General features: G+C 45.6%; 1 protein-coding gene across 6 annotated transcripts in view; it reads right to left on the reverse strand.

Annotated features, from left to right (window-relative positions):
* ITPR1 (inositol 1,4,5-trisphosphate receptor type 1) overlaps positions 1 to 27,098 on the reverse strand; it is a 329,757-nt gene that overhangs the window by 53,913 nt on the left and 248,746 nt on the right. For all 6 annotated transcript variants that reach the window (XM_040492113.1, XM_040492112.1, XM_040492110.1 and 3 more), the window contains 8 exons: positions 19,999 to 20,179; positions 18,034 to 18,287; positions 11,671 to 11,871; positions 10,014 to 10,124; positions 7,767 to 7,862; positions 5,136 to 5,258; positions 3,949 to 4,053; positions 897 to 1,089 (listed from right to left, as the gene is read on the reverse strand). In XM_040492113.1, the coding sequence (XP_040348047.1) occupies positions 897 to 1,089; positions 3,949 to 4,053; positions 5,136 to 5,258; positions 7,767 to 7,862; positions 10,014 to 10,124; positions 11,671 to 11,871; positions 18,034 to 18,287; positions 19,999 to 20,179 (1,264 nt within the window). The remainder of the gene's footprint in view (positions 1 to 896; positions 1,090 to 3,948; positions 4,054 to 5,135; positions 5,259 to 7,766; positions 7,863 to 10,013; positions 10,125 to 11,670; positions 11,872 to 18,033; positions 18,288 to 19,998; positions 20,180 to 27,098) is intronic.

Below are 27,098 nucleotides of genomic sequence, written 5' to 3' on the forward strand. Positions count from 1 at the left end.
TGAAAGAAGCATGCATTGAAGGCTGGTCTGTTCTGGCTCAAGCTGGTAGGAGGCAGGAAGAGGACAGAAGCTCCCAGAAACTGACCTCCAATTCCGCTTCCACTCCCGCAGCCCCGCCCCGCACAAAGAGCCCAAAAGATCACAACTGTAGCTGGAATCCAGGGTTTCAAATAAAAAAACCTGGCTCCTGACTAACAGACAGAAATAAAGCACAGTCCTTTCTAAGTTGGTCACAACAGTTGGTGCGGAGTGTACTGTCAGTACTGAAGGATCCCATTAAAATCCTAATGAAAACCAGGAGCTGAGAAGCCCTCTGGGACAGCCCTATAAAAGTGTTTTAAATGAGTTATTTCAGCCCGACTGGCCAGGCATCGCAGTGGGACTAGGTGGTGAGCAACGATGCGTCTTATGTGGCAAATGATTCCACTGCCTATAAAATGATTACAGTAGAGTCTAAAACCTGAGCTACACCTGTAAAAGGGAGAGACCAGTGTCTTCAGAGCAGGTGAGCTACTAAATGAGCAGTCAAGCTGGCTGAATTTCCTGCTCAAGTGCACCATCCTGAGAGCTCAAAGCCTTGCTTTTTCTCCCTTCCTTTTATTTTCTACATCAAGATACCAAAAAACGACATTCTGAAAGTCTTCCACAGAGCTCTCCAATCAAATAAAATCAAATGGTGAATGAAGGAAGACTTTTCTGGGGAGATGCCTCCCCAAGGCCAGAGCCCATTGATCAGCTACAAAGGTATCTAGGTCTGCCTGGCGCTCAGAGGTAGAAGTACTGTAAATTATTCTAGCTCTGGTCCAACTGGAGGCACACCCACCACCATCAAGCTGAGGTCTCTGAAACCCCAGGAGGACATCGCCTGACGTGTTGTGGATGCAGTGCTGACCCACCTCTCAGTTTCTTTTGCCAGTTCATTTCATTGAAGAGGTCCTCGGACCGCAGGAAGAAGTCATTGATCTTGCTGCCTTGTTCATCCCTCTCTGTAGTATAGTATATTCGTAGTTTTGACTCCTTGGTTAGGAATTCACATATGCTGGGCACAGGGAACACAATCTGTTCCATGGTTCGGTCTAATCTGACAATCTAGGGTGGAAAAATAGAGGAGCTTTAACGGTCATTTTCAAAAACCTTTCACTGAGGATCTCTGCAATCGGTCATGGGCTCAGTATTCAAGACTGAATATAATACGAACCTGTTCTGGAGCCTTCTCAGACTGGGCTGTGTCTCTCAGATTTATATAAAAAACAGTTTGGGCAAGTCTCCAAGAAGAGTTTTTGTTTGTTTTGTTTTGTTTTTTAAGCTGAGACCCATTGCTTTTACTGTGATTAACTTTTGTCTCAATTTAAACTGTGTTTTGTGCATAAAACCAAATGAGGCTCTAGACTAGGGCTGTCCAATAGAACTTTCTGTAATGATGGAATGGTTCTATATCTAAGCATCTGCCCCGTGCAAAAGGTGGCCACTAGTCACACGTGGCCATTGAGCACTGGCGCATGTGGCTAGTGCAACTGACAAACTGAGTATTTAATTTTAATTAAACAGCCACACATGACTAATGATTACTATATTGGACAGTACAGCACCAGACTGTGGTGCAAACCTCTCCTAAACTTCTCTGATGGCAAAATTAGGTGTTTTCTTTTTTCTCCTAAATAGGAACTTTAAAAAAGAGAATTTTGGTTTATCCAGTTGCATTGGCCTCCTATGATGTCACAGCATCTAAGATGTACAGGGTATGAACTAGTACGGCCATTTAACACTGGCACAGCGTTCACTGTTCTTTGAACCAGCTATGTCGAGCCCTGGAGTAGACACCTTACAGGTTTTCTCTGTGCCATTCCTAGACTGGCTCAATCTCCAGACAGGAGGTAGTCTGGTCAGGATTGTGCAGATTCTAGGACACTGTATTTAGTCACCATCCTGGGGAGTTGGCATTTCAAAAGGGGTACAGGTTGTGGTACAATAGGAGCATGACCTCTCTTTATTCTTTCACCCCAGAGGCTGGAGAAGTCAGGTGAGGGCCAATGCCCTCTACAAGAAGATCTGGTTCTCACTTTTCCAACACTTTTGCTCCCTGACACAGCAAGGGAAGTGACTCAGGTCCAGTTGTAGTGGAAAACTCTCTCAGACATGAGACAGGTTCCCATAGCCCTACCTCTATAAATTCTGGGAGGCACGATCTTTAGACCAGTGGTTCCCCAGTCTAGCTGCAGATCAGGTTACAGGGAACTTCACTGTCATAATGATTCTGGTTCTTCAGTCAACCTCATTTAAATGGAATTGTGGTTTGAGGATTGGTGACTGGAACCTGCCCACAGGTGATGCTTCTATTTGGATAGGCTCAGGGACTGAGTCTGTACTGGAGTCTGCCTGTTGTGCAGTCAAGTGTCCTCTGGATCTTCCTAAGCTGAACGACTATGATGTGAGAAGTGCTTTTGTTGTCAAGAGGGAAAGGACGATGACACTGGAGGCCCCCTGACAAGAACTAAGTCCCAGACTCCAGACACACCCAGGCTAACTCCCATGATCAAAGCACTCTATGAGGAAGCCCCAGGGAGTAATGGGGTATTTTCCAGCTTTTCACAGGTAACTTCTTCAGGAAACTGGAAGAAATGGGTGGCTAGCCAAGGGTAGGATTTGAGAGCGAGGGACACCACGCCTGACCATTTCTCCTCATCATTTCATATCTGTCCACACCTCCTTTTCAGGAGACTTACAACCTGTAGTCAGGAGAACACACTTCAATCCCTCCCCAGCTCTAACAGGCCTGGGTGACCTTGTTCATGCCTCGGAACCTCATCAAGCTTCAGTCTTCTCTCCAGTGAACCAAGGAGCTCTGACATCCTACACTGCAAACACCTGAAGCCTGTCTTTTAAGGGCTCCAGAGGACAGAGCAGGGCTGCCATCAAGCTTCTCACTGTTAACAATAAATTAAGAGTATTTGCCCACATGCGCTGCCATGGTCAACTCATCAGTAAAATGACACATTTTATTAGAACAGCCCAGACACCTGATACATTTGGTAAGAATATATTCTTAAAAAGTCTCCATCCTGAACATTTCATATGGCCCAAAGGAGTCTGTTAGCCCTTCAAAATCGCTGTTCCAGCAATGATCCTCAATCTGTGCACTTCTTTGTTAGCCAAACAAGGCACACCATGCCTCACTGCCTAGAGCCTGGAGACACAAGTCTGGGTTCAACGCAGGTAACAAAATGCACCCACAGGCTCTGGGGTCAGCCAGACCTGGATTACAACCGCAGTTCTGCCACTGCTAGCTGGGCAAATGACACAACCTCTCTGAGTCTTATTTCAGAGTTTCCCTCTCTGCAAAATGCAAGATGGCCCCATTGAGTTCACAGAGGATCAGTAAGGTATGGGGTGTGCATGCGTGTGTGTGTGTGTGTGTGTGTGTGTGTGTGTGCATGTGTAATGCAGATCTGACTGTACCATTCCTCTTTGTAAAACTCTCCCTCAGTTCTGCATGGCTCTGCCAGTAAATCCAGACTTCTCAAAAGGATGGTGGATAGGATTCTGCGGGCCCAGAGCCACCGGTCTTTCCTTTCGGACCTTGTGTTGGTCACCGGTTTCCAGCTCCCCGTCTTCCCCTAGCGTCTCCCTCCTCAGGGCCTCCACTTGTCGTTATTCCCCAGGTGTGAGAAGCTCTTCCCTCCAAGCTCTGCCTGCTTCAATCCAATTTTTCCTAAGGTCTGTGCTTAAATGCCTTTCTTCAGAAAAGGCTTCTGTGACCAGCACAATCCATAGCAGGTCCCTCTGCTGGACTTTCTTACAATACTTTCTACTTGTCCTCACAGCCTTGTCAGAATGCATAACCAACACGTTGCTGTTCAGACGAATGACTGTGTGCCAGCCCCAGCACAGGGCAGAGCCCAATGCAGGCCCTCAACACAGGCCCGAGCCCTGAGTTCCCTCTGTTTTTACCTCTATCTGGGCTGTGTGCTTGGCATAAAACTCCAGAGCTTCATCCCCATCCACTTGGCCACCAGGTTTCAGCATGGTCTGGAGTTCTTTGTTATGCCGAGCCAACTAGAACACAAGTTCAGAAAACGGGGGGAGTCACTGTCACTTTGTGACGGGCACACGTGCGCCCCTTTCCATTGTGGGGCATAAAGAATGCATCATACACAGCGGTAAGCTGAAGGGCAAAGATGGCGGGAGGTTTACTACATCCTGTCAAGGTATGCTCTGCACAGCAGCTATTTTGGGAGCTTGGGACAACAGCATGGAGAAAGCTCATGCCCACATGAGGTCCCACTTTCCCCCAATTTCTTCAGCCACGTGGGAGAGAGATGGGGTTTTCTGTACAGCCACACAGGTCTCCACTCAGAAAGTTCTGAAACCCACTGAGTGGCAAAACATGGGTAGTGGAAGAGACGTGGGACAGGAGGTGGTTTTCTCTTCTGCCAGCACGCCGTAGCAGGGCATACCATCCCACCCAATACTGTTACCGCTTTATTCCTAAGTCCTCTAGCCCAGCGAGGTGAAAGGGACAGGAAGCACAAGCCTGCAGCAGAGTTACAAGCTGCCCACACACATCAGCGAGCTCAAGGCATATCAGCCTCCAGAAAAAGAAAGTATCTTCAAAAGCCCAGACACTTGGGAAGAGAGTTACGAAACAGGGCATTCTGGTGCCAGGGTAGGAAGAATTACTACTCCCCACCCCCCACCCCCCAAAAGCAAACACAAAGAACTCACAATGACAGGTTAGTTCCCAAAGATTTTTAAACGTGATAGGAGGCAAGGCAGCTGAGGTTTATTTCTTAGATTGTTAAGATAGACTCATCAATATTTATGAAAAGCCTAAGACTCCTTTCAACTGTCTCCAAACACGGTCATAAACTATGTAAGTGTCAAGGCTCAGTGCGAAGGCTTTTAAGAAACGTGGGGATTTCCAAGGACACGACCCTCCCATGGGAAAGTGGAAGAGCCCTGGAACGCGGGACATTGGGTCAGGCTGCCACGAGTACCGGTGAACCACATCACCATGAATACAAACAGCCCCAGGTTAAACCCTTAGGGGAGAACCAAGTTGAAGCGCACATTCTGCTGGGAATTCTGGCAGTGAAGGCAAACCGTGCCTGACGCGGGGACCCAGGGACAGGCCATACCTGATGAGCTAATATGTAGATGTTGTGCCCCACGTTCCTGGGGGAGGCAGCTCCGTCCTCACCATTTTCTCCATCCTCAAATTCCACTTCGCCTTGCATGTAGGCTTTCTTGATCACTTCCACCTGTAAGAGTGGTCAAACGAAGGAAGCCCCTGTTTCAAGGAAGACCCACACAGGACTGCCATCTTAGAGTCTGCCCTCTTGGGGCAGACAGTGCTCATCAGGCTCAGCATTTGCTTCCTATCAGGTTTGGACACAGCCTCAGAATCCTTCTCAACACGGTCACGGGCAGTCTCTACCAATCAACTTCCGCGGACATAAGAAATTAAACCCCGGTGCTATAACTAGACCAAGAGGTATTATGTCTCCTTAGAAGGAGACAATGGTTATAGAAGTTCCCTGAAACAATAAAATATGACACAAATGTAGACAAGAAGCCAGACCTTTCCTATCTCCACATTCCCTCCTACCATCTTTCTCCAACCTCCGACCTTTGCCATTTCAAGGGACAATTAGTAGGAAATCCACTAACCTTTAGCAAGAGCTAGCCAAACTGTCATCTCCAATTCCACATTTTCCCATCTACGTTTCTCTGTCCCTATTCCATGTAAAAATAACACCATCAACAAATAACATCTACTCAGGCCTTTCTCCGTGCCAAGCACACTGTGTTTAGTATTTCAACATTCTTTTGGGGAATTTCATACTCATCCTCATTTTATGAAATATCAACAATTCCCAGTTATTATGGATGAGGAAACAGACTCAGGGCAGTAAAGAGGCACTCCTGAAATCATATGGCTAATGAGCTGAGACTTGATCTCAAATGTGCTACCAGAGGACCCATGCATGTCACTGGTTTCACGCTCAGAGCACATTCCCTAGTACATTTTTGTACTTGTCTACTGCTCCCACCTACCTCAGTGCCCTACCCAGTGCCCAGGGGCTGGGTCTCCTCGTTTCTCAATCCCTCCCTGGTGCCCAGAAAAACGCCATGGACAAAGTAGGGCCTGGCCAATGTTTATCAAATGAACAAATCATTCAAGATTTAATCAAAGAATAAGAACAAAATGCCTTCAACCCCTAAGTTGAACTGAAAATTAATCATTTTCTTTAATGATTCAGAAGGCATTTCAGCTTCCTGCATTGCCACAACGCTATTACCCCGAATTACTTCTCATTATCCAAGACCAAGCATGCAGAGGGCTGTACATTTCTGTACTGACACCAGGTCAGGCCTTGAAAAATAAATTTGGAGAAAAGATCCTTGAGATTCCCGCTCTCTGAGCTCGATTTCCTGTTAGTTCTAATACCAAATTGAATAGACAACATGTTGCATGGAACGAGTGCCAGAATTCACACGGATGCATGCACATATGTGCAGAAGTGTCCTGGACATTAGTTTCTCTTCTATGTGAATTCTTAGAACCCAGTCGTTCCAGCAAGCCCTTGACTTCCTGTGAGCTGTGAATGATGTTCCCCAACCACAAGGGGGCATCCCAGGAGTCTGTGGCATGCGTGACCCTGGGGGCTGACATTAATCCCATCAAGGCAGGGGGCTGTTGTTGGTCTATGAGAGGTGGAATGGGGTCTCTGTGAAGTTATCTGTCCTACTCACGAGGGACACCTGGAGCTCCCCCCAAGCCTGTTACATAAGTTGTTATGTAAACTCGGGGAGGACATCCATCTCAGGCTGAGAACTCACTCCTGACCTCAGAGATCAAAGAGCTGGGCTCACTGTTAACTTTATTTCAAGGAATACATGAAGGGACTTTAGCCTGGCCCCCAGCGCACACAGGTCACCAGGCGAGAGAAAAGTTTTAGTGCCCTCATTTAGTTCTGTCGGTTACAGTTTATTTGTGTGGGAACAAGTCCAAATAGAGTTCTCTCCTCAGCCCGTCTCATGGTCTCTGAGAGCTGCCTGTCTCACAGGTTGTAGTGCTGACCCCTGCCCTGGAAGTCACAGCCCATCGTGAATATCACCCTGCAAAAATAAGCAAGATTGGTTTTTCCTATATATATTAAAAAAAAAAAAAAAAAAAGCCCTCAGAACATCAGCTCCCAACAAACATTCTTCTGTTGCCCAAACTATTGGCAGCCAGAAGAGACGGGGATTCTCTAGCTCTGGACACAGACAAGGTACAGAGAGCAGCAGTGAAGAACGAAGGAGGGGGAAGGAGCTACAAGTCACAGAGGGCACTGGGCACTGGGCTAAGGGCCTGATGCGAACTGTCTCATCTTCGACAGCCCTCAGGCCTGCATGACATCATCATCTTCCTTTAAGGGATGAGGAAACTGTGGTGCAGAGCGGTCAGGAGCCTGCCCAAGGTGAGCCACCAGAAAGGGAAAGCCAGGCCCCCAGATTGCTCGCTGCACCATCTTGCAGGAGGGACAACAGGCAAGGGTGGCTGCCACTGGCAGCTATGCAGCAGGGAGAGGGCAGATGCCACTTATTCAAAGTAGTACTTCACTTTTCCAGCCGAGTCATAGACCTGAATCCAATGTTGTCTTTATACTTGTGATCTGTGGCATCTTTAAGAAAGCTCAAGGAAGCAGGTTCCTTTTCTGCCACAGATGCTGTTCTGACTCTCTGCATGGAGTCATGGCTGGGAGACCAGCCATCCAACTCACCAGTTCTTTTGGCCTCATGTTGTAAAGTATCCGCTCTGCATTCTCGCTGTCGTGCCTGCTCTCCATGATGGCCAGCAGCAACTTGGAAGCATTGTTCTAATTGGACAAAGAAAGGGAGGAGGAAATGGAGAGGAGCAGCATGGGGGTACTGGCCTGAACGTGTGTGCCCCATCGGTGCAAGCCCTGCATCCTGGCTAAACGGACGTTTTATCCCATGGAAGACCTGTGGGTCTAGGACAGCAAAAACCACCTGTATGCAACAGAGAACGTGCTACTACAGACCCCAAAACCATGTCCGTGGACTCTGATTTGGGTCAAAGAGGAACATAGTTGTTTGGGCATACTTTCTCCCTAATGCTACCTTATATAAGTCTTGGTGGAAATTGGAAATTGTTTTAAATGTTGATTTATTTTTGACAGGGGGGGTGAGAGAGAGTGAGAGAGAGAGAGAGAGAGAGAGAGAGAGAGAGAGCGCACGCGCGCGCAAAAATGGGGGGACGGGCAGAGAGAGGGGAGGGGAAAGAGGAATAGAAGCGGGCTCTATGCTGACAGCAGTAAGTCTGATGTGGGGCTCAAACTCATGACTCAAGCCGAAGTCAGATGCTCAACTGACTGAGCCACCCGGGTGCCCCAAAATTGGAAATTTAAGGGTCTTGTGGGTGTGTGTTGGCACTCCCATGGTGATTGTGGTTGGAAAGAATCTGCTATATAGACCCACGATGCCTTCAGGGCAGGTGTGGTTATAAACCTTGTTATTCAGCCTTGCAGGGCAGAGGAGGCAGGCAATTAAGGTAATTCCTCCCTTTTTAAAAATAATGCTATCAGCTCTCATAACCCCCAATATTATAACTGGAGCACAGCCGACAGCAATTAACAAAAGTGACCCAAAGGAACCGTATATATGCCAAATCCTAATTTCCCATTAGATCAGAGTTTTCACGTGCCCACATCCTGCACTTCTTGGCTTGACCTCATTTTAGGGACTGAGCCTAGGATAACCTGTATGGTTCTTTGTGTACAGGATTGTAAAGTTCTTGATATGCTGTGTTAAGAGAGGGCAGTATTTTTTTCCTCCCCAAGTACAGGTCACAGCAATTCAATCAGGATGCTGTGCTACCAACTGATGGCTTTTCAGAGCACACACATTTCTATCATAATCCACAGATTACGAGATTAGTTGGAAAAGTCACTGAAACGCTGATCAGTAGCATATGAAATTCTGGTCATTTCAGGCTCTCATTATATACATTCTGATAAATGGGAGCCCGGCACATGAGCTTGAATAATGTTCAAGTCAATTCTACAACACAATTTGTCAAAGGAAGTAAAAATAGCTCACATACAAAAAATCCATTTAAATCATACACCCAAATCAATGATCCGTTTGGACTCTCAGCTCTAAACAATGAAGGAAAAATAAAAATAACTGTGCAATTCCTGTGGACTCCTGTGTTAACATCTTCCCCAATGACCTCTCTTTCCTATGACACTGTTTATGCAATCAATACAGATCAGCTTTAGAGCTAAACCCTGCAGTTCTAGGCTCTTCTGTGGTGACGACAAAAAGTTCCCTGTTGCATATGGGCATAAGATAGAGGACGGATCTCAACATGACCCAACATGGGAACAGTTAAAAAGGAAACGTGCTCAGTGAGGCCAACACATTTTGAAATACACTCTAGACACCAAGACAGGTTGCAAGTTTAATCTTTGGACTCTTAAAGAACCTTTGGAAGCTCTCGGTACAAATGAGGGTTTTATTTTGTTTTTTGAGGAGTATGCTTAAGAAAGCAACATCAGAAGTAGTATCCTGTCTTTATTTTTTTAATTAAAAAATCTTTAATGTTTTATTTTTGAGAGACAGAGAGAGACAGAGCATGAGTGGGGAAAGGAAACTGAGAGAGAGAGGGAGACACAAAATCTGAAGTAGGCTCCAGGCTCTGAGCTGTTAGCACAGAGCCTGACACAGGGCTTGAATCCACGAGCCGTGAGATCATGGCCTGAGCCAAAGTCAGACACTTAACCAACTAAGCCATGCAGGCGCCCCAGGAGTATCCTGTCTTAAGACTCTTATTTGGAGGGCCAGACTGAAGTTCTGCATTTCAGTCAGAACTTGTAACATGGACCATTCACTTATCTAAGAGAACTGTATTTAGTTTCATAACACTGACCATATCACGTGCTGAGGCAAAACACAAAGTAACTATTTTCACATGCTCCTGTCTTTTGCTTTCAATTCCTACTTGCCTTCAGTTCCAATACAAGGTCCATCCTCTTCTTTCCCAAAGGATTGATGTCATTAAGGATCAGGGCTGTGATGATGTCAATGCCATTGGATTCATGGGTGGCTATGCAGTTCTGAGAAAACACGCACACACACAAACACACACATACACAGATCTTTACACAAATGCTGGTCATAAATCAGATGTCAAAAGCCAACAGGCTCAACTGCTATTTCAACACAATGCGTGCCACTCCTAGTAATGTCTCTAGGGGAGAGCTGCAAATTTTCCGTGAGAAAGTGGTAAAAATAAAAGACAGATGAAAATCGCTAGTTTCAGAATTAACAGTAAACAGCAGGAAAGTCCCCATGCACTGTAACTGATAAATTAGTCGTGTCTAATCCAAATAGTGCAATACAGTTGGCTTTTGTTCTTAAGGGAAAATACAGTGTGTGACTGATTCTGAGTTCTGAGCCCTGTTTTCCCCTTTAAAGGTGTGTTCCATTCTCTCTACATCACTCGGCTTTCGTATTGCATACTTTTGCTTAAGACTTAAGCCTGGAAAGCAAGTTTCCTGTTTAATTCACACAATACCAAGATTAATCATCTTCCTCCAGGTAAGGTCCCCATTTGCAACAGAATCCACTCTAGTATGTTCCTTTTGACAGACCCATGTTTGGCAGAAAAGCAAACTTGAGGTTATAAGGAAATTCACTTAGATGTTAGATAAAGCCTTTTCCTCCAAGCCTGCTGTAATTTTTTTTTTTTTTTTGTTCCTTTTCATTTTAACTTTGACTATACCATCTGTCTCACCAGTGAACCAGGCAAGGAAAGTGGATCCAACAACAAGTGAGCCTGGTACTTATAGCCAACTATGACCAGGTGTGTTTGAAAAACAAAAGGTTGTCCCTTTTGTAAAGCATTTTTCTCCCCTGAGTGAAGGTCCTGGCCTTGTTCCCCATGTAACATAGCGTATCACACCTTCCCTGTCTACTGGATTTAGGACTGGCAATTTCCGGGTCCATCTATCCCCCAGGACAGAGCTCGGTTGAGTTAAAAATCATAATCATCCTAGTATCAATGCAAAAACTCACAAAGTTTGCAATATGTCATGGATAAAAGCAACAGTTTTACTCTAGGAACCATTGGGTTCCCCTCCAAAAATCTACTTCTTGAGAGGCCAAAATCAAGACTAATGGGTCATTCATTCTTTTCTCTGAATGCGGTGTTTAAATTTCAACCAAACATTTTCTCATACTGTTTTCAAGCTGTCTTGTGTGTAGTAAGGTTTCTCTCTCTAGGTAGGTTTCAATCTTTTTCCATTAAGTAGCTTTCCTAGTGTTCAAAATAGAGCCCAGTTCTTGCGTGTCTTAATTTAACACTAACTTTATTATTTATCTCTAGTCTAGTTAGTTAAGTTTGGACATTCAAGCCAAGCCAAGCCAAGCCAAGCATGGAGACCAAGGATAAGTCCTCCAATGCCTGTGGTTAGGTCAAATCTTGAAGCATAATAAAGCACCAAAGCTCCTTCTTGACTGCTGGAAAAAAGATCTCTAGTTGTTGTGACCTCCTAGTCCAATAGGCAAATGCTGTGTGACTTCTGAACTAGTTCCTGTCAATAACATTTCCAAAATGATGAACTTTGTTTTTTCCCCACCCCCAAATAAAAATGGAGGTACCTGGTTCTCATGGCACGGTCCTTGACAGTATTCAGTCAGACTTTCCAGGGTTTGGTTGATAAGGGCTACGTTCTTTTCATTTATATAGAGTCCGAGAAGACCAAGACCTCCAGTAGTGCTTCCGCAAATACAGTCCAGGAACTGTAGTGTCTCACACACCAAATTGTAGTTGGTCTTGTTATTTTGACAACGAAGGAAGTTCTACAATTGGGCAGTCCCCAGCATCGGGGCAGCAAAATAGGAGAGAAGAGGGAAAAGGACATACATAGTGACATTTTGCTAGTATCTAATTGGTTGATGTCCAGAATTGATCAGCAGTTATGAAGAGAGATGCAGCACCAGAGAAAAGAGCCCCCAAGATGGTCAACTGTGGACTTGATCTATGGCAATGGCCACCAAACACAGGAGCTTGTTCTCCAAGGTGCTTTTCTATGTGATGCTGGGGGAGGAAGGGTCCTCTTCGACAGCCCACTTGAGATGCCTAAAGCCTTTCAGAGTTCTCCTTTCTCTCTTTCCCACTCCAGCCCATGCTCCTCCCAGCAAGTATTAGGTTCAGAGGCATTTGACATTTCAAGAGGCAATGGTTAAAAGATGATGGTGTAGTCTGGATGCTGAATGCCTACAGCCTAGTACTGGGGATGGCTCATCACAAAATAAGGTGTCATAAGCTGACCTGAGCCCACTACCATGGCAGGAACCTAGGTTGTCTTTTTTTGGCTATTTCCATTAATTCTTTTTTTTTAAATTTTTTTTTTCAACGTTTATTTATTTTGGGGACAGAGAGAGACAGAGCATGAACGGGGAAGGGGCAGAGAGAGAGGGAGACACAGAATGGGAAGCAGGCTCCAGGCTCTGAGCCATCAGCCCAGAGCCCGACGCGGGGCTCGAACTCACGGAGCGCGAGATCGTGACCTGGCTGAAGTCGGACGCTTAACCGACTGCGCCACCCAGGCGCCCCTATTTCCATTAATTCTTAAAGGAAGGGGCAGGAATGAGTAAATGTTTGTGCGCTTGTGCCCAAATATATGTTCTCCAGATAAACAGATCATGTTAACAAGAGATGTAAGAGCAGGTACTTCCTCCATAAAATCAAGTAAACCACATTCAACCACCTCACAAAGCAGAGTCTATTTTGATGAAGAGGAGATTTTTGTCAGTGACTCTTCTTAAAAAGAAGCAAAAATTAACCGCAAATATTCTTTTAAGCAAAATTATAAAAGTTACGTTTACCATAGATGACTGGTACTATATAAAAAGATACAAACAAAAGATAAAATAAAAGTCAAAGATACCTTTGATGTGGTAATTCCACTTCTATAAAATAATGACTTCTATTCACAAAGTATGTATTGGAAGTTCACTATAGCACTGTTTATAATAGTCAAGAACTGGAAACAACCTAAACGCCCATCAAATGGGGAGTAGTTAAATAAATTAGAGCATATCAACATCATTTACTATTACAATTTAGAAACACCAAGCGAGGTCAATATCTGCCAAAATGGAAAGATCTCTAGGACATACTGTTAAAAGTTAAAAAAAACTAGAAGGTAAATAGCAAATTAATATGTATACACTGCTCCCATCCAAAAATATAGAAGAATGACTGGAAAGATACAACCAACCAGTTGGTTTGTTGTCCAAACCAACAATAGTTCTGAGTAGAGAGGTAGGGATGGGGAGAGGGACAATTCTTTTTAACTAAATACTTACTTATATCTAAACTTTTATAGAAAGACCCTATTCAAGTATTCCTTGTAAAATTAAAATATAAATATACAGATTAAAAGCTGGTAACAAAGTTTAATGCTTGACCCATCAAACTAACCATTTCCCCCTAGCTCCCACATAACTTTAGTCCTTTATGCTCGTCTGTCTAATTAGTCTAAAAATTGAACAATCTTCCAGGTCTGGAAGGGCGGTGGAGCAAAGGACAGATGATTTGGAACCAGGTGGGCTTTCATAAGGGGATTGTTTTTCTAAGAGCCATGGAAAGCCACAGTAGGGTCCCACAGCCATTCCTCGATCCAGCTACTCAGGGAAGGTGCTACTTGTTAGAGGGCCTAGCTGAGCCCCTTATCATGCAGAGAGGAATACAGATGTATTCAGGAAGAGAACAGGAAACAGCCTGGCTGTCCAAGGCTGAAATTCATAGCATGGCTCTCCAGGCCATCTGCCTCTTAAACTCGTGTTTAAGAGTATTCCTCATTCTCTTTCCTCTGGGGCTTTAGCCACGCTATTCTCTCTGCCTGCCACCCTGATGACTCCTCTTCCTTCAGGATGGGGTCTCAAGTCACTTGTTTCAGGCAGCCCGTCTGAGTCTCCATCCTGACTCCAACAAGATCAGAAATGGCACACACCTCTCTTGGCCCTCCTTACACTTTGTGATGTGCTTATAGAGATGTCTGTCAGCTCTGCCCAGGACCATGCTGACAGCATGGGGTGCCTGGCAGCAGGCACAGGGACCAGAACATGCCAGGTGCTTCATCAACACTGGCTAAAATAATCTGAATTAAATTGAAGGGATGGAGGAAAGGAGACCTAGGAAGTCTTCAAGGCTGTTATGTTTCAACTCCCCATGAAGACAGCTGGCTGCCCTTTCTTGAAAGCCTCTTCCATAGCTCATGGTTTTTGCAGGGTGTTGAGCCACAATGTCTCCTTCCCTAGTTCTGATCCATTTCCTTTTGTCCTCTACAAAAATAGATGGGTGTCACTCACTAGGAGGCTCACAGGGACTGTTTCCATGTTCAGGGAATAGATCTCACCCTTAGTGCACAGTACCCTGCCTTGTTTAGGCTGGAGAAGACCTGTTCTTTCTGTGGTCTTCCTTGGAGGGCAAGGGGCCAAGTAGATATGTGTGAATTAAGAAATGAAAGACTTCAAGTCTGTTCTCACACAGCTGTCAGTGGCCAGAGACCTGCATTCCGTAACCCAGGTGAAAACCAAAGCCAACCTTTCAGGGGAAGGTTCAAAAGCACAGGCAAAATGGCTCAAGAATAGTCCTTCCCACCAAGTTTCTTACTAATGTGAATGAAGCTTGCTTAAGGCAGTCACTGCCTGTTTGGCAAAGCCAAACACAGTGGCCTTATCTCTACTGAGCATTTACCAACAGGAAAGTTAAGGTTATAAATATGACAAGCAATGCTGGGCAAATTCAAAAGGCTGGATTCCTTCTCCTCAGGGTTTATCTCCACTTGTTTATACCAGGGAGGCAATCATTCTGTCCTCATGAGAATGTCTTCTCCTCCCTTTGGTACACAAGAAAACCGTGACCCAGAGATCCACCATCTGGTCTGGAACACAGCCAACAGGGTGGTGTTCAGAGTAGCTGAATCCCGCTCAAAACCGTAATTTTGAGAACAAGATTTCTACAAATGTAATTTTATCAACATCTCTAGATGATTCTAACCTTCATCCTTGTGAACCACTGGTTTAAGATCATTGGTTTTCCAACTGGGCCCTATAGGATTCTGGGGGAAACCCAGAATGCCCTGCTTCTCAGGGCTCTGGTAGGTAAGGGAGAAAAGGAAAGTTCTTGTCATCTGTAGTTTCTACTCTGAACGGAGAAGTTTGGCTTTCATCTGCTTTACTTACTACATTTCTGCATAAGATCTTAAACAGAGGATTCTGTGGCCAAAACCAAAAAGTGTAACACCACTGACTTGGATAATCTTTATGATACTTTCAAAGATTAAGCTGCTAAGACTTTTTTTTTTTAAGTTGCTAAGACTAAAAAAAAGAAAAAAATACACACACACACACACACACACACACACACACTAAAATATACTATATACTCCCCCTTTCACTCAATACTACTGTTTTCCATAGAGCAATGTGTTGGAGAATCAAGTGTATGAACGGACTCATTAACATGTCCTTCTGCCCATGGGGTTCTTAGGGCCTTAGGTCAAAGCAGTTTCATGACGAGCTAAGGTGAAAAATAGAAACTGTGATGACTTCCAGATGAGAAAAGTTGAACTCCAGCAATGAAAGCCTTACTCTGCTTCCACAGTGGGATGTGCATGTGCTGGTGAAGACGTGAAATCAAGAGGTGGGCAGGGGGCCGTGAGAACAGGTGTGCGAAACCAGAACCATCAGGACGGCCTCTCCAACATCTGTGGAGGGATTTTACTCAAGGTAGTCTTGTGTTAGTTCAGGACTCAGCAGATATGAGCTCCTCTGAGAAGCCTTCCTAGACCAGCAAAGGGGGCTGGTTTGCCTGCTCTGAACCCACAAAACCCCTAAGATGACACCACGACAGCACTCAGCATGCTGCACAGCAATCTTGGGTTTCCCCGGGTGGCTCCTGCCCTAGACTCTCAGGTCTGTGAGGGAAAGGGTGAGGTCTCTATTGCCACCAATGCCAGGCACAGAGCAGGTATTCACCGAGATGATGAAATAAACATACATGCACAGGCACAGTCTCAACCCACTTCCCTCCGGAGCCCGAGGTTGGTGGAGACCAGTGACAGCAGTACAGGGAAACAGTACAGGGCTCTGACCACTCAGCTCAGCCTAGAAATAGCCCCAGCAGCAGGGAGGTCCCCCCATCCACAAAGATGCCACAAATGACTTTGCTTTCCTGCTGGTAGGACAGCCTGGCTTTCCCTGGTGTCATTCACACTCCCGTGGCCAATCTCCCTTGTGACTAATGGTGTACGTATGGAAGGTGGAAAGGACAGAGCTGGCCTGCAGACACAAGAACACCAGCCAATGAGACAATAACCAATCCCTGCATCTTTGAGTCATGAGTACTTTGTTCACCCTGACTGAGCTACACAGTTCCCAGGCCAGTGGATCTAGGGCCAACACGGTCCAAGTCCAAAGTAGGAATATTTGAGCAACAGGCAAGGAAAAAAAAAACAGCCAGGATCCCACACTCAGACACAGAGAGGGATCAAGTGGGGAAGGTCAATGGAGGAAGTGAATGAACAGCAAAATGGAAGACAATGGGGGTTAGGGAAAACTCTTTCAGTTTTAAATATGGGCCAAATCTGGCCAATTGATGATGACCTTGGATACACCTCCCTTTTCAAAGCTCAGGCTCTTCAGACCAACGTGATTAAAAATAAAAACCAGTGTAGAAGTAATTAATACTGCAGACTTCACCCAGTTACATTTCATTATTCTGTCTTACCATGTAACAATGTAATTTCTTACTCAACTTCTCCAGGCAGAGACTCTGTGGCAAGTTTTAAGTATGAGGGATTTATGGCCCTGACCCTGAATGGTCTGGCTACAAGTGACATATGAAAGGCCATCAAATCATCTGATAAAGTCAGCAATACAAATATTTTAAGACAGCACCTTTAACTTGCCACGTGTGGACTAGAATTTTCTTTTCATACCATCATTATTCAAAGAACTAAAGTATCACTGCCAACTTGTTTATTTTAGGAGAAAATATTCTATCTTAGCAGAGTTGTTCAGACACACTTTTCTTGTTAATCCTCAATCCCTTTTAGGCACAGAAGGGTGTTTTTCCCAAAAGCCAACAGCAAAACCAGGCGATGGCCAAGGACCTGGTACTCTAGCATGCTTCTCCTAAGCAGTGAGGGGCTCCACAGATCTATTCCCATTCAGTAAAAAGAAACTTATCTCTGGAATCCACCCTTAGCCGTTCCATATAGGCTTCACTGGTGTGCAAACTTTGCAAAGGAGAAAATATGCTATCTTAACATAGTTCTTGAACACATGAGCATTACCATCTCCCAGATGGTCTGGGTTCAAGTCCCAGCTCTGCACTCCCTAACTATGTCCCCTGAACCTCAGTTCCCTCATCTGTAAAACAAGTACAAGGGGATCAGCAACACTTAGTATCCAACATACCCTAAGTGCCTGATAAACATTGGCCATTGTTTTCTTTCCAACAATAATAAAAAAGTGAACAGAAGATTTCTGGAATAATCAGTTCAACACATATATTTGAGCATCGATTTGTGTAAACCCTGGTAGGCCACTTCATTCAACCAACCATTGCTTAAATTAATTGAAACTTTCTATGTGTCAGATTTTCTAAGTCTCCTATGTTTAATCATCCATCCATCCATCCATCCATCCATCCATCCATCCAAGTTTTACCTGTGCCAAACAGGGGCATGCTACCACATGCATGCACACAGAGGTACATACCCACATTTAAATATGTACGAAGTAGGCACCTGTACTGGTGAACAAGAGATTTGGTTCCTGTCCCTGAGGAGATGGTGTGGAAGACAGAGAGACAAACACCTCAGTTGCCCATATGTCAGAACCATTCTGGGTCCTCAACTCAAGGATGCTGGTGGCGGGGAGAGGAGCTGAGACGTCTGAGGCTGCCGGCAGCTCTGAGGAGCTGCAACTCCCAGGGCCCAGCCTCACCTGCAGGTCTCGGTTGTGGTTTTCACACAGGAGCTGCAGGAACCGGAGAATGGGCTGCATGATGGTGATGACTGCACTCATCTCCAGGTCATCCTTGGTCTTGTCCGCCGTAGCCTGGGCACCTTCCCCAGACGGGTAGTGATCGTCAGGGTCAGCCTCCCTCCTGAAGGTGGTGAAGGCTTTCCTCGTGGCAGCAGAGGCCTCCAGGAGCTGATCTCGGACCTCTTCTGTTATTTGTGTTGAGGGCTCTTTGGCTGGAATGCAAACGTGAGATGATCAATGCTGCTCACGCCTCAGGAGTACTATTCACTGCATGAAAGAAGAGGTTCAAATATCTAAGTTCTGGTATTCATATAAATCTTCAAGGCTGGCAAAATACTCCATGAAGTCACTTCTCTTAGTCCTTAGGATTAAAACTGAGTCAAGCCATGCCAACTTGCTCACGGCTCTGACATTTCATCTATGCTTGCTCTGTGTTTTAGAGGAAAAGCCTTAGCATCAGCTTTGTCAACCTCACAAACCTATATGGCTCTGGGCCTCAGTGTCCTCATCCGTAAAACAGGGAGAACATCAGTAAGTTCTACCCGGAGAAGCTTCTGAGAGAGTCAACATATCAATGATTCCAACTGTAATTACTGCTATTGTAATGACAACTGACTGAGCCCTTTATTAAGTGTGGAGACACTGTGGTTAAGCACCTGATGTATATTATCTCATCTAATCCTCAGAGTAACCTTGTGAGGTAAATAGGCATTAGCTTTAAGAAGGTGACACTCTGCACCCAGACTGCCTGGGTTTGAACGCTGGCTCTGCTGCCTACTTGCTACATAGCCTTAACAAGGACAAGTTAATCTCTGTGCCTCAGTTTCCTCATCAGTAAAATGGGGATAACAATCCTATCTATTTTACAGGGTTAACTTCAGTTATAAGTGAACTAAAGGATATAATAAAGGACTTTGAACAGTACCTGGTTCATAGGAAGCACTTAGCAAATATTAGCCTTTCTTCTTCTCTTAATTCCGATTCTAGACCAGTGGTTATAAACTGAGGCTGATTTTCCCCCATCCCCACCCAGGGGACAATTGGCAAAATCTGGAGACACTTTCAGTTGGCAGTGGGAGCAGGCTAATGGCATCTACTGGGTAGAGTACGCTGTTTAACATATGCTGTTAAACATCCTACAGTGCACAGGACAGACCCCTCCAGCAACAAATTCTCCAAATGCCAAATGCACTGTGGCTCAGAAACCCAGTTCTAAACATAAAAAAAAAAAAAAAAGAGAGAGAGACTCAGAGTGGCTAAGTCACCTGCTCACAGCCATTTTACTCCAACCCTGGTGCATCTAACTAAGTATTATTTCTCTTTAAGTGACATCATGCATACAACTTTAGAAACTTTCAAATATTTTTTAACATAAGGGAGAATTAGCTGACAAAGGATAGACACCCAGTTTTAAAGTGAATATCTTCGGGGCCCCTGGGTGGCTCAGTCGGTTAAGCATCCGACTTCGGCTCGGGTCACGATCTCATGGTCCGTGGGTTCGAAACCCGTGTCGGGCTCTGTGCTGATGGCTCGGAGCCTGGAGCCTGCTTTGGATTCTGTGTCTCCCTCTCTCTCTCTGCTCCTCCCCCGTTCATGCTCTGTCTCTGTCTCAAAAATAAACATTAAAAAAAAATAAAGTGTGTATCTTCATTAACGTTTTGTAACATTAAATTAAAAATTACAGAGAAAATTACAAATGGATTTCCTGCCAATAAAACCCTGTCACCAAGAAGAAGGTATGTTAATTTTTTTTTCTTTTTATACAAGAAGAAACACCAAGGCACAGCAATTCAGCTCAGGTTACTCAGGAAGAATTAGATCATAACCAGAATGGTGTGCTTCTTTCTGAAAGCCTGAGACTGAATAAAGTTTGGAGTGTAGAAGTCCAGCTGGTGAGAGGGCCATGCGCAGGAGAGCGCTTACCTTTTTTCCGTGATGGGGCATCCCTGTCTATCTCATCATCTTTCTTTTTATTCCCCAAGTCACTGGTGTTCACAGTCACTGTTGCCTTGATTTCCTGCTGGGCCACCTTCATTCGGTCATAGAAGACCTTGAAGAATTTTTCCGACTTCTTATCTTCTGTTAACCGGCAGAAAAAGGAGTGCTGCCAAAGAAAACCCACGGATTTTCAACACTGTGACAGATCAGTGATTGAATCCCACTCAGGACACCAAAACCTCATGGAGACCGGAGCCAGCCAACAAAACCTCACAAACAGTTTATAGTTCAGACCAAAGTTAAACATGGTTCTATGCACTATCGTTCTCTGGATTGTATGGCCTGAGGTTTTCTAAACAGGGACCTTAAAGCAACCTGCCATGGATGTCTTTGATGGAGCAGTCATATAGGCTTGGGAAGCATGCTAAGGGGTGTTGGGGAGATTCCAGTCTACTAAGAACAAGCCCCTGCAAAACAACACCATTAACAAAGGAAACAATGTATTTTTTTGGTAATTACTGTAGGTCCAGTCATGTGTTTAAGGACTTCCAAGAGTCCCTCCACTCTGCACAGCCTTGTGAATATACACAGATGAGTAAGATGTGCTACCTTCCCCTATAGGGCTCCATACCAGGTTAACAAGTCCCTAAGTAAGACAAAAATGTGCACATAAGAAGGGTTCTAGGAGCTACACAGACAGTTACATCACAGAAGCTCAGAGCTGGCAAGGAGGACAGTGGACCAGAGCGATCTCAAAATCTTTGTAGAAAAGGTGATTTTCAAATCTTGTCTAGAAGGACAGGTAAAGAGTGGTTAGATGAAGAAGCTCAAAGTTAACAGGTAGCTTGCCTCTTGGATGCACATTTGTTTTTGGACCCACTGCAAGCAATCATATACACTGTTGATATAAAAACACAATATGGTGTCTCAACTTCATTTATGAGTGTTCGTTTTTCACCCCTTTGCAAACACCACGCTGTTGTGAATTATTTACATAAAAATACAATACGGTCATTTCCAGAGGAATAAAACAAAGCTCCAAACAATATATTTGCTTCTCTCAGTTGGATCTTTCTGCCAATTTCATATCCTCCCCCATTTGGAAAGATGGCATTTCCCTACAGAAGGTAGACCTAGGCTTGCAATACTAGAAAAAAGTAAAATCTTACCAGCCTTTGCAACCCCTTAACTCCTCAATCTCTCACTCCCTCCCAACACACACCTGCTGTCAGATTCAGCAGGCCTTGGGAAAGCCACCATGTTTCCATCTGCCAGAAGGCAACTGCAGTCACCATGACCCTTCTTCTAGCCACTAGCCCCTATGCTGTATTGACAAATGTCAGTCTCCTTTGCCTACAAAGCACTTCCTGATTGTGCTTTTTCCTCTCCCTTCACTGTTCTTCTTTACTTCTGGTTGTTTCCAACATACAGCACAAGATCCATCCTTCCCACTTGTGCTTCCTGGTTCTATCTTTTCCCCTCCAACTACTCTCAAGGCCGGTACAAGTCACTGCCTGCTTACTGCTTGGTTGTACTGTGTGTCACTGAGTCCACTAAGACTCCCACACTCTCTGAACCAAGCTCAAATCTTTAGTGTCCTCGATTGCCCTTTACCACCTTGAATTTTCTTATAGGTTTCTTATTACTTAATCCATCATTCCATTCATTTACCCCTTCATCCATGCACCTATGCATCCATCTATCTGTTCATCCGTCCAGTATTTACTGTGCACCTGTCATGAGTTGGACACTAAGCCCATCGCAGAAGATAACAACAGTGAACAAAAAGGGGCCTGGACCCTGCTGCCTTCCCATGAAATTGGCAGCCTGGTAAGGACAGACATAGTAATTCAATAATCGCCCTAATGATGTTTTACTAAAGTCGCCATTTATCCTTATGACCCTGACCCAAGAGAATGGGTTAATGGGCTAATACTGTGGCAGATGCTCAGTGCCACCACCTTGCTTTTCCTTGCTTTGCATGGCTCTTCCCGTGGCTGGGTCCCCTCATTGTTTGTATCCCTAGTAACATCACCTCCTCAGTGAAGCCATCTCTGATAATCCTCCCTGAAGCAGCAACCCAGGCAACTGCTTATTCTCCCATGCTTTATTTTCTACTTAGCAACTGGTATCTGTTGTATTTGTGCTTTACCTACTTACTTCACGTGTTAAGCAGAATGTAAGTTCCAAGAGGGTAGGTGCCTCACCTCTATGGTTCACAGCTGTCTCCAGAGCACCCAGAGGAGGCCCAGCACATAGAAGAAGCTTCCTAATTATCTGACAAAAGAATAAATACAACCCAATACTTCATGGCTCCTTTTAACTATAGCCTCCCAATCAGATCCTGCTTATATTCAGTGGCTGTGCCAGATGTGAATCCTCAACAGAGACTAATTCTAGAAAACTTAATTAATCAAGATATGAAAAATCAAGTTCTAATCGTTCACTCCTTTGAGAGCTGATACATCCACCAACAAAAGAAGTGTGGGGATGAAGCACACAACCTACAGCCACCTACTTAACTGGGGTGACTACAGTTTCCACCAAAATGAACCAATACAGCATCTCGCCCACATGGGGTCATGGGGTGACAGCACCAGAAGGTGGCTGCTCAGGGCAATTAACTTGAGTTGCTACCCCATTAATCTTCTCACTGTATGGAGGCAACTGAACAAAGCATCCTTTGGACAATCTGGTCACTCAGAAAAAACAAATGCACTTTAAGTAGGTGAGCAAAAAGATAAATAACTAAAGCCTTCCATCTGTCATATTTAACAGGGCAACACAGCACAGACTGACGGCCAGCTACAAACCGCACTGCTTAACGTCTAGCCGGTTAACCCAACAGATGTCAACTGATAGCGTCAGGGTAAGAAAGCCTCTTATGAAATGGGAGAAGGGCAAGTGACTGAGGATTACACACTTCTATATATGTTTTGCAATGGCCAGTATATTTATTTTACATTATTTATATCAGTCCTTAGTCTCTCAAGGATCTGAAGCAGCTTTATAAACAGAATGTGGTCAACAAAATAATAAAGTAGACACGAGGGCACAGAGGCATCAAGAAGCACAGAGAACTGGAATGAAACAAGGGTGGTGCCTGGAAGATGGAAGAAATGATTCAGGGCAGTCCTAAGTCTCTGAGGTACCCGCCTATCAAGCTAAAATGGGAGGCATACTCCACCAGGGTTATTATTAAGTATCAAAAAGAAAGATGCTGCCACTGCCTAAAAGGAAGGAAAGCATTCTTTAATGACAGGGTTAGAGGGCAGGCTTTCCAGTCAGACCGCCTGGGTTCAAGTGCCGGGTCCCTCACTCACTAGCTCTGTGCAAGTTACTCACCTCTCTGGACCCACATGGAAGGGCTGCTCCCATGTACACCAAGCGCTCAGCACAGGGCCCAATGAGCATCAGTTTTTTTGTACCGCCATCACATCAGGAGGACGTGGAAGCCCCACGGTGAAGGCATCCCCCTCAGTGGCTAGGGCAGGATAGCAAAGCGTGAGCATTCTGTCTCCAGAGTCAGAGACACTTGGGTTTCAGCACTACCACTCATCAGCTTGTGTCACCTTAAAAAGTGACAACAGGGGCGCCTGGGTGGCTCAGTCGGTTAAGCGGCCGACTTCGGCTCAGGTCACGATCTCACGGTCCGTGAGTTCGAGCCCCACGTCGGGCTCTGGGCTGATGGCTCAGAGCCTGGAGCCTGTTTCCGATTCTGTGTCTCCCTCTCTCTCTGCCCCTCCCCCGTTCATGCTCTGTCTCTCTCTGTCTCAAAAATAAATAAACGTTAAAAGTTTATTAAAAAAAAAAAAAAAGTGACAACATCTCTGAAACCTAAATTTTCTCATCTGAAAAATGGGCATGGTAACAGTACCTCACAGTGGTTGTGAAGCTCTAATGAGATAATCACAGTAAAATGCACAAGGGCCAGTATTTCCTGACTGTTTATGAGGTGCCAGGAACTCAGAGTAAAACTTGCGTGTGGTGTCTCACCAAAAATCCTACAGAGGCAGTTATTTCTCCTTGGAGATCAGGGGACCCTAAAAGATAATGGGCATCAAGTATTTAGCACACCCCCAAGATGCCCACACCGTGACAAATGTAACCTTGCCAAGATGCTGGTGAGACCCAAGAGCTGTTGCTTCAGGTCTCCTGCCTGAGAATCTAAATAAAGATACTCTGGAAGGAAGAAGCTTGGTCTCCAAAAGGGAAACAGTACTATCTTGTGTAAGAGGAGAAGTGAAAAGTGACAGCAGTGCAGAAGAACTAAGATACCTCCCCCACAGAGGCAGGATATGCCACGGGAGAAACGGGGGGCTGAGGAACAGGGGCCGTCAGCCAGAGGCTCGTAGAGACAGTCACTGCCCCTCCCTACTGGACTTGGCGAGCCCAGAGGCCTGCACACAGTTCAAAGGCCTGTTTGTTCAACCTCTTACTGTGATGCTATGTTTGGAGGGCTTGGGAGGAAAAGGGGACACCCCCCTCTCAGGACTGTTTCCCCAGACGCAGGTTGGACCTCAGAATGGAGGCAGCAGGGGGCTCGTCCTCCCAGACCTCGGGCTCTCAAAACAGGGCCTTTCCACACGCCACGTATCCACTCCTCTGTGAACCTACGAATCACCCCTTTCTCCATCTAAGAACCAGTAGGCAGGTAGAGACTGTTTTGCTTTTGCAAAGGTTTTGCTGCACCCCACCTGGCAGATTTGAGGTAACCATTTGGTGGATGCCCCTGGAGAGTGTGAGTGGGGAGATTAAAGGGAAACAAGAAAACTTTCTGGACTGAAAGAAATATCCTAATTAGGCTGGCGGTAGACAGAAAGGTGTGGTAGGAATAACAGCAACAACAAGACTATACCTGGGACCTGTGAACATGTCACCTTACAGGGCAAAGGGAAACAAAGTTGCAGACGGGATGGAGGTTGCTCATCAGCTGACCTTCAAATAGGGATATTATCCTAGATTGTTCAGGGAGGCAATCTAATCATAAAGGTCCTTAGAAGAGGAAGAGGAAGTCAGATGCCATAAGGGAAGGACTCCATTCAGCACTGCTGGCTACAAGGATGGAGACGGGGCCATGACCCAAGGAATCCAGGTGGCCTCTACAGGAAAAGGAAAGGAAACAGAGTCTCCAGGGGAGAATTCAGAAAAAAACGCAGCCTTGCCAACACGTGGATTTCAGCCCACTTAAGACTCATGTCAAACTCGAGATAAAAAATCTGGTTGTTTTAAATCACTAAGTTTGTAGTAATTTGTTACAGCAGCCGTAGAAAACGAGTAGAGCTATAAACATTTGTCAAATCTGATCAAACCATACACTTACCATCTATGCACATTAGAGTCTATAAATTATGTCACAACGAAAAGGGAGAGATGGTGAAAAGATGGGCTTTGTTCCCAGAAAGCTCGAGTACTAGGTGAAGTTGTCCAGAGAAGGGGCTACCCTCCGAGGCCATCCCCACCGCAGACAGATCTGTGATGCTGCCCTCACCGCTGCCCTTTCATTACCCTCCATGTGTCTCCACAACACATGGGACCTCAAAGCCCCTTCCATGCAAGCTGTCTTGTCAGCATGTTAGGAGACTGCCAAGACAGATATCATCATTCATAAATCCGTCACATTATATATCAAAGAGTTGGGTTAGGAGAGGTCAGGGTCTTCCTGCTCCCCCGTCCTGGGCTCTTTCCACCATCCTTCCTTTTTAAGGAACACATGGAAGCCCGGCCCCAGTGGTTGGACAGGGAACTCAGAGGAAATGAAGGCTGCTTTGGAGGGCAGACCCATAGAACCAACTCCAACCTCACAAAGGGTCTGCTTGGAGTAGCTTTAAGGAAGTCTGGGGTTGGAGCAGATGAGCAAGTGACCAGAGGCAGTGACCACCTCCATGGCAGCTCTGGAGGGCAGTGGTGGCCACGGGGGGGGGGGGCGCTAGGTGTGGCTATTGTAAGCCAAGCTGAAAGACAAGAACCACAGAAAAATACTTATCACAAAATGTTAAAGCAGGAAGCACTCTATTCCGGCAGTTTCCATTTCCAAAGCTGTTCCCAGCAGAGAAATCCCATTCCCCGCCTCCCTCCGCAAACACCATCTTAGGGAAAGATGCCATGTTGAAGGGAGATACATGCAGAACTGTTCAGCTTGAAGCAGGGTGGGAAGAACCGTCTCTCTGCCACTGGAACTCCTCCTTAAAATGGCAGGCCCAGGAAGTCTCTTTAGAAACCACCACTTCAGTCTGGCCCTCCACATTTTACAGAGGAGGAGACTGAGGCCTAGAGGGGCAAAGGGACAGACCAAAGACACAGAATCCTTGGCTCCTGACCATACATGCCAGTCACTTTATGACCACGCTAGGCTGTGGCTGGGTGACACGATGGCCTGAGTGCACACTCCTGCCCTCAGATAACTGTCAGGTGGCCACAGGTGGCCCTCATTGGGCTACTTAAGCTGTAGAGGTTCTAAGGAACTGAGGTCTTATTTTAAATAATAATGAAAACATCGTTTCAGGTTGCTCGAAAATATAAGATATTGCCTTGGCAGCCACCCACTATGGCCACTTAAATCCTTGCAAAGAAATGGAACATGGTTTATGACAAGCCCACCCAGCTATTGAAATAAGAGGCACCCTGAAGTCAGAGACTTACAGACAGTGGCAGCTATTCTAGGAACAGGCAGGCAGTGTGCAGGAGGGGGTGGGCGGACACTTTTCTTCAGGTGCAAGAGGTCACAGTCTCAATGACACTGCAGGCAGGGGGTCCCAGAGCAGAATGGGAAACAGAGGCCTTCCCTATGCTCTGGACACACACCAGGGAAGGTACGAGAATGAGCACCTTATTGAAAAGCCATCTTCCCCAGAGTTCAGAGACTTGAGGGGCAAAGACAGACTTTGTACCCCAGAACACAGAGCCAGCCAGCCAGCCTGCACCTATAGGAACACAAGGCCTTTAAGAGGGAAGCAGCCCTTTATAGGTGACTTAAAGAATGGGGAATGGCAGGGGGCGCCTGGGTGGCGCAGTCGGTTAAGCGTCCGACTTCAGCCAGGTCACGATCTCGCGGTCCGTGAGTTCGAGCCCCGCGTCGGGCTCTG

Source organism: Herpailurus yagouaroundi, unplaced genomic scaffold (assembly GCF_014898765.1).
Source record: "Herpailurus yagouaroundi ecotype Mexico unplaced genomic scaffold, PumYag 183, whole genome shotgun sequence".
In the NCBI taxonomy this organism is placed as follows: domain Eukaryota; kingdom Metazoa; phylum Chordata; class Mammalia; order Carnivora; family Felidae; genus Herpailurus; species Herpailurus yagouaroundi.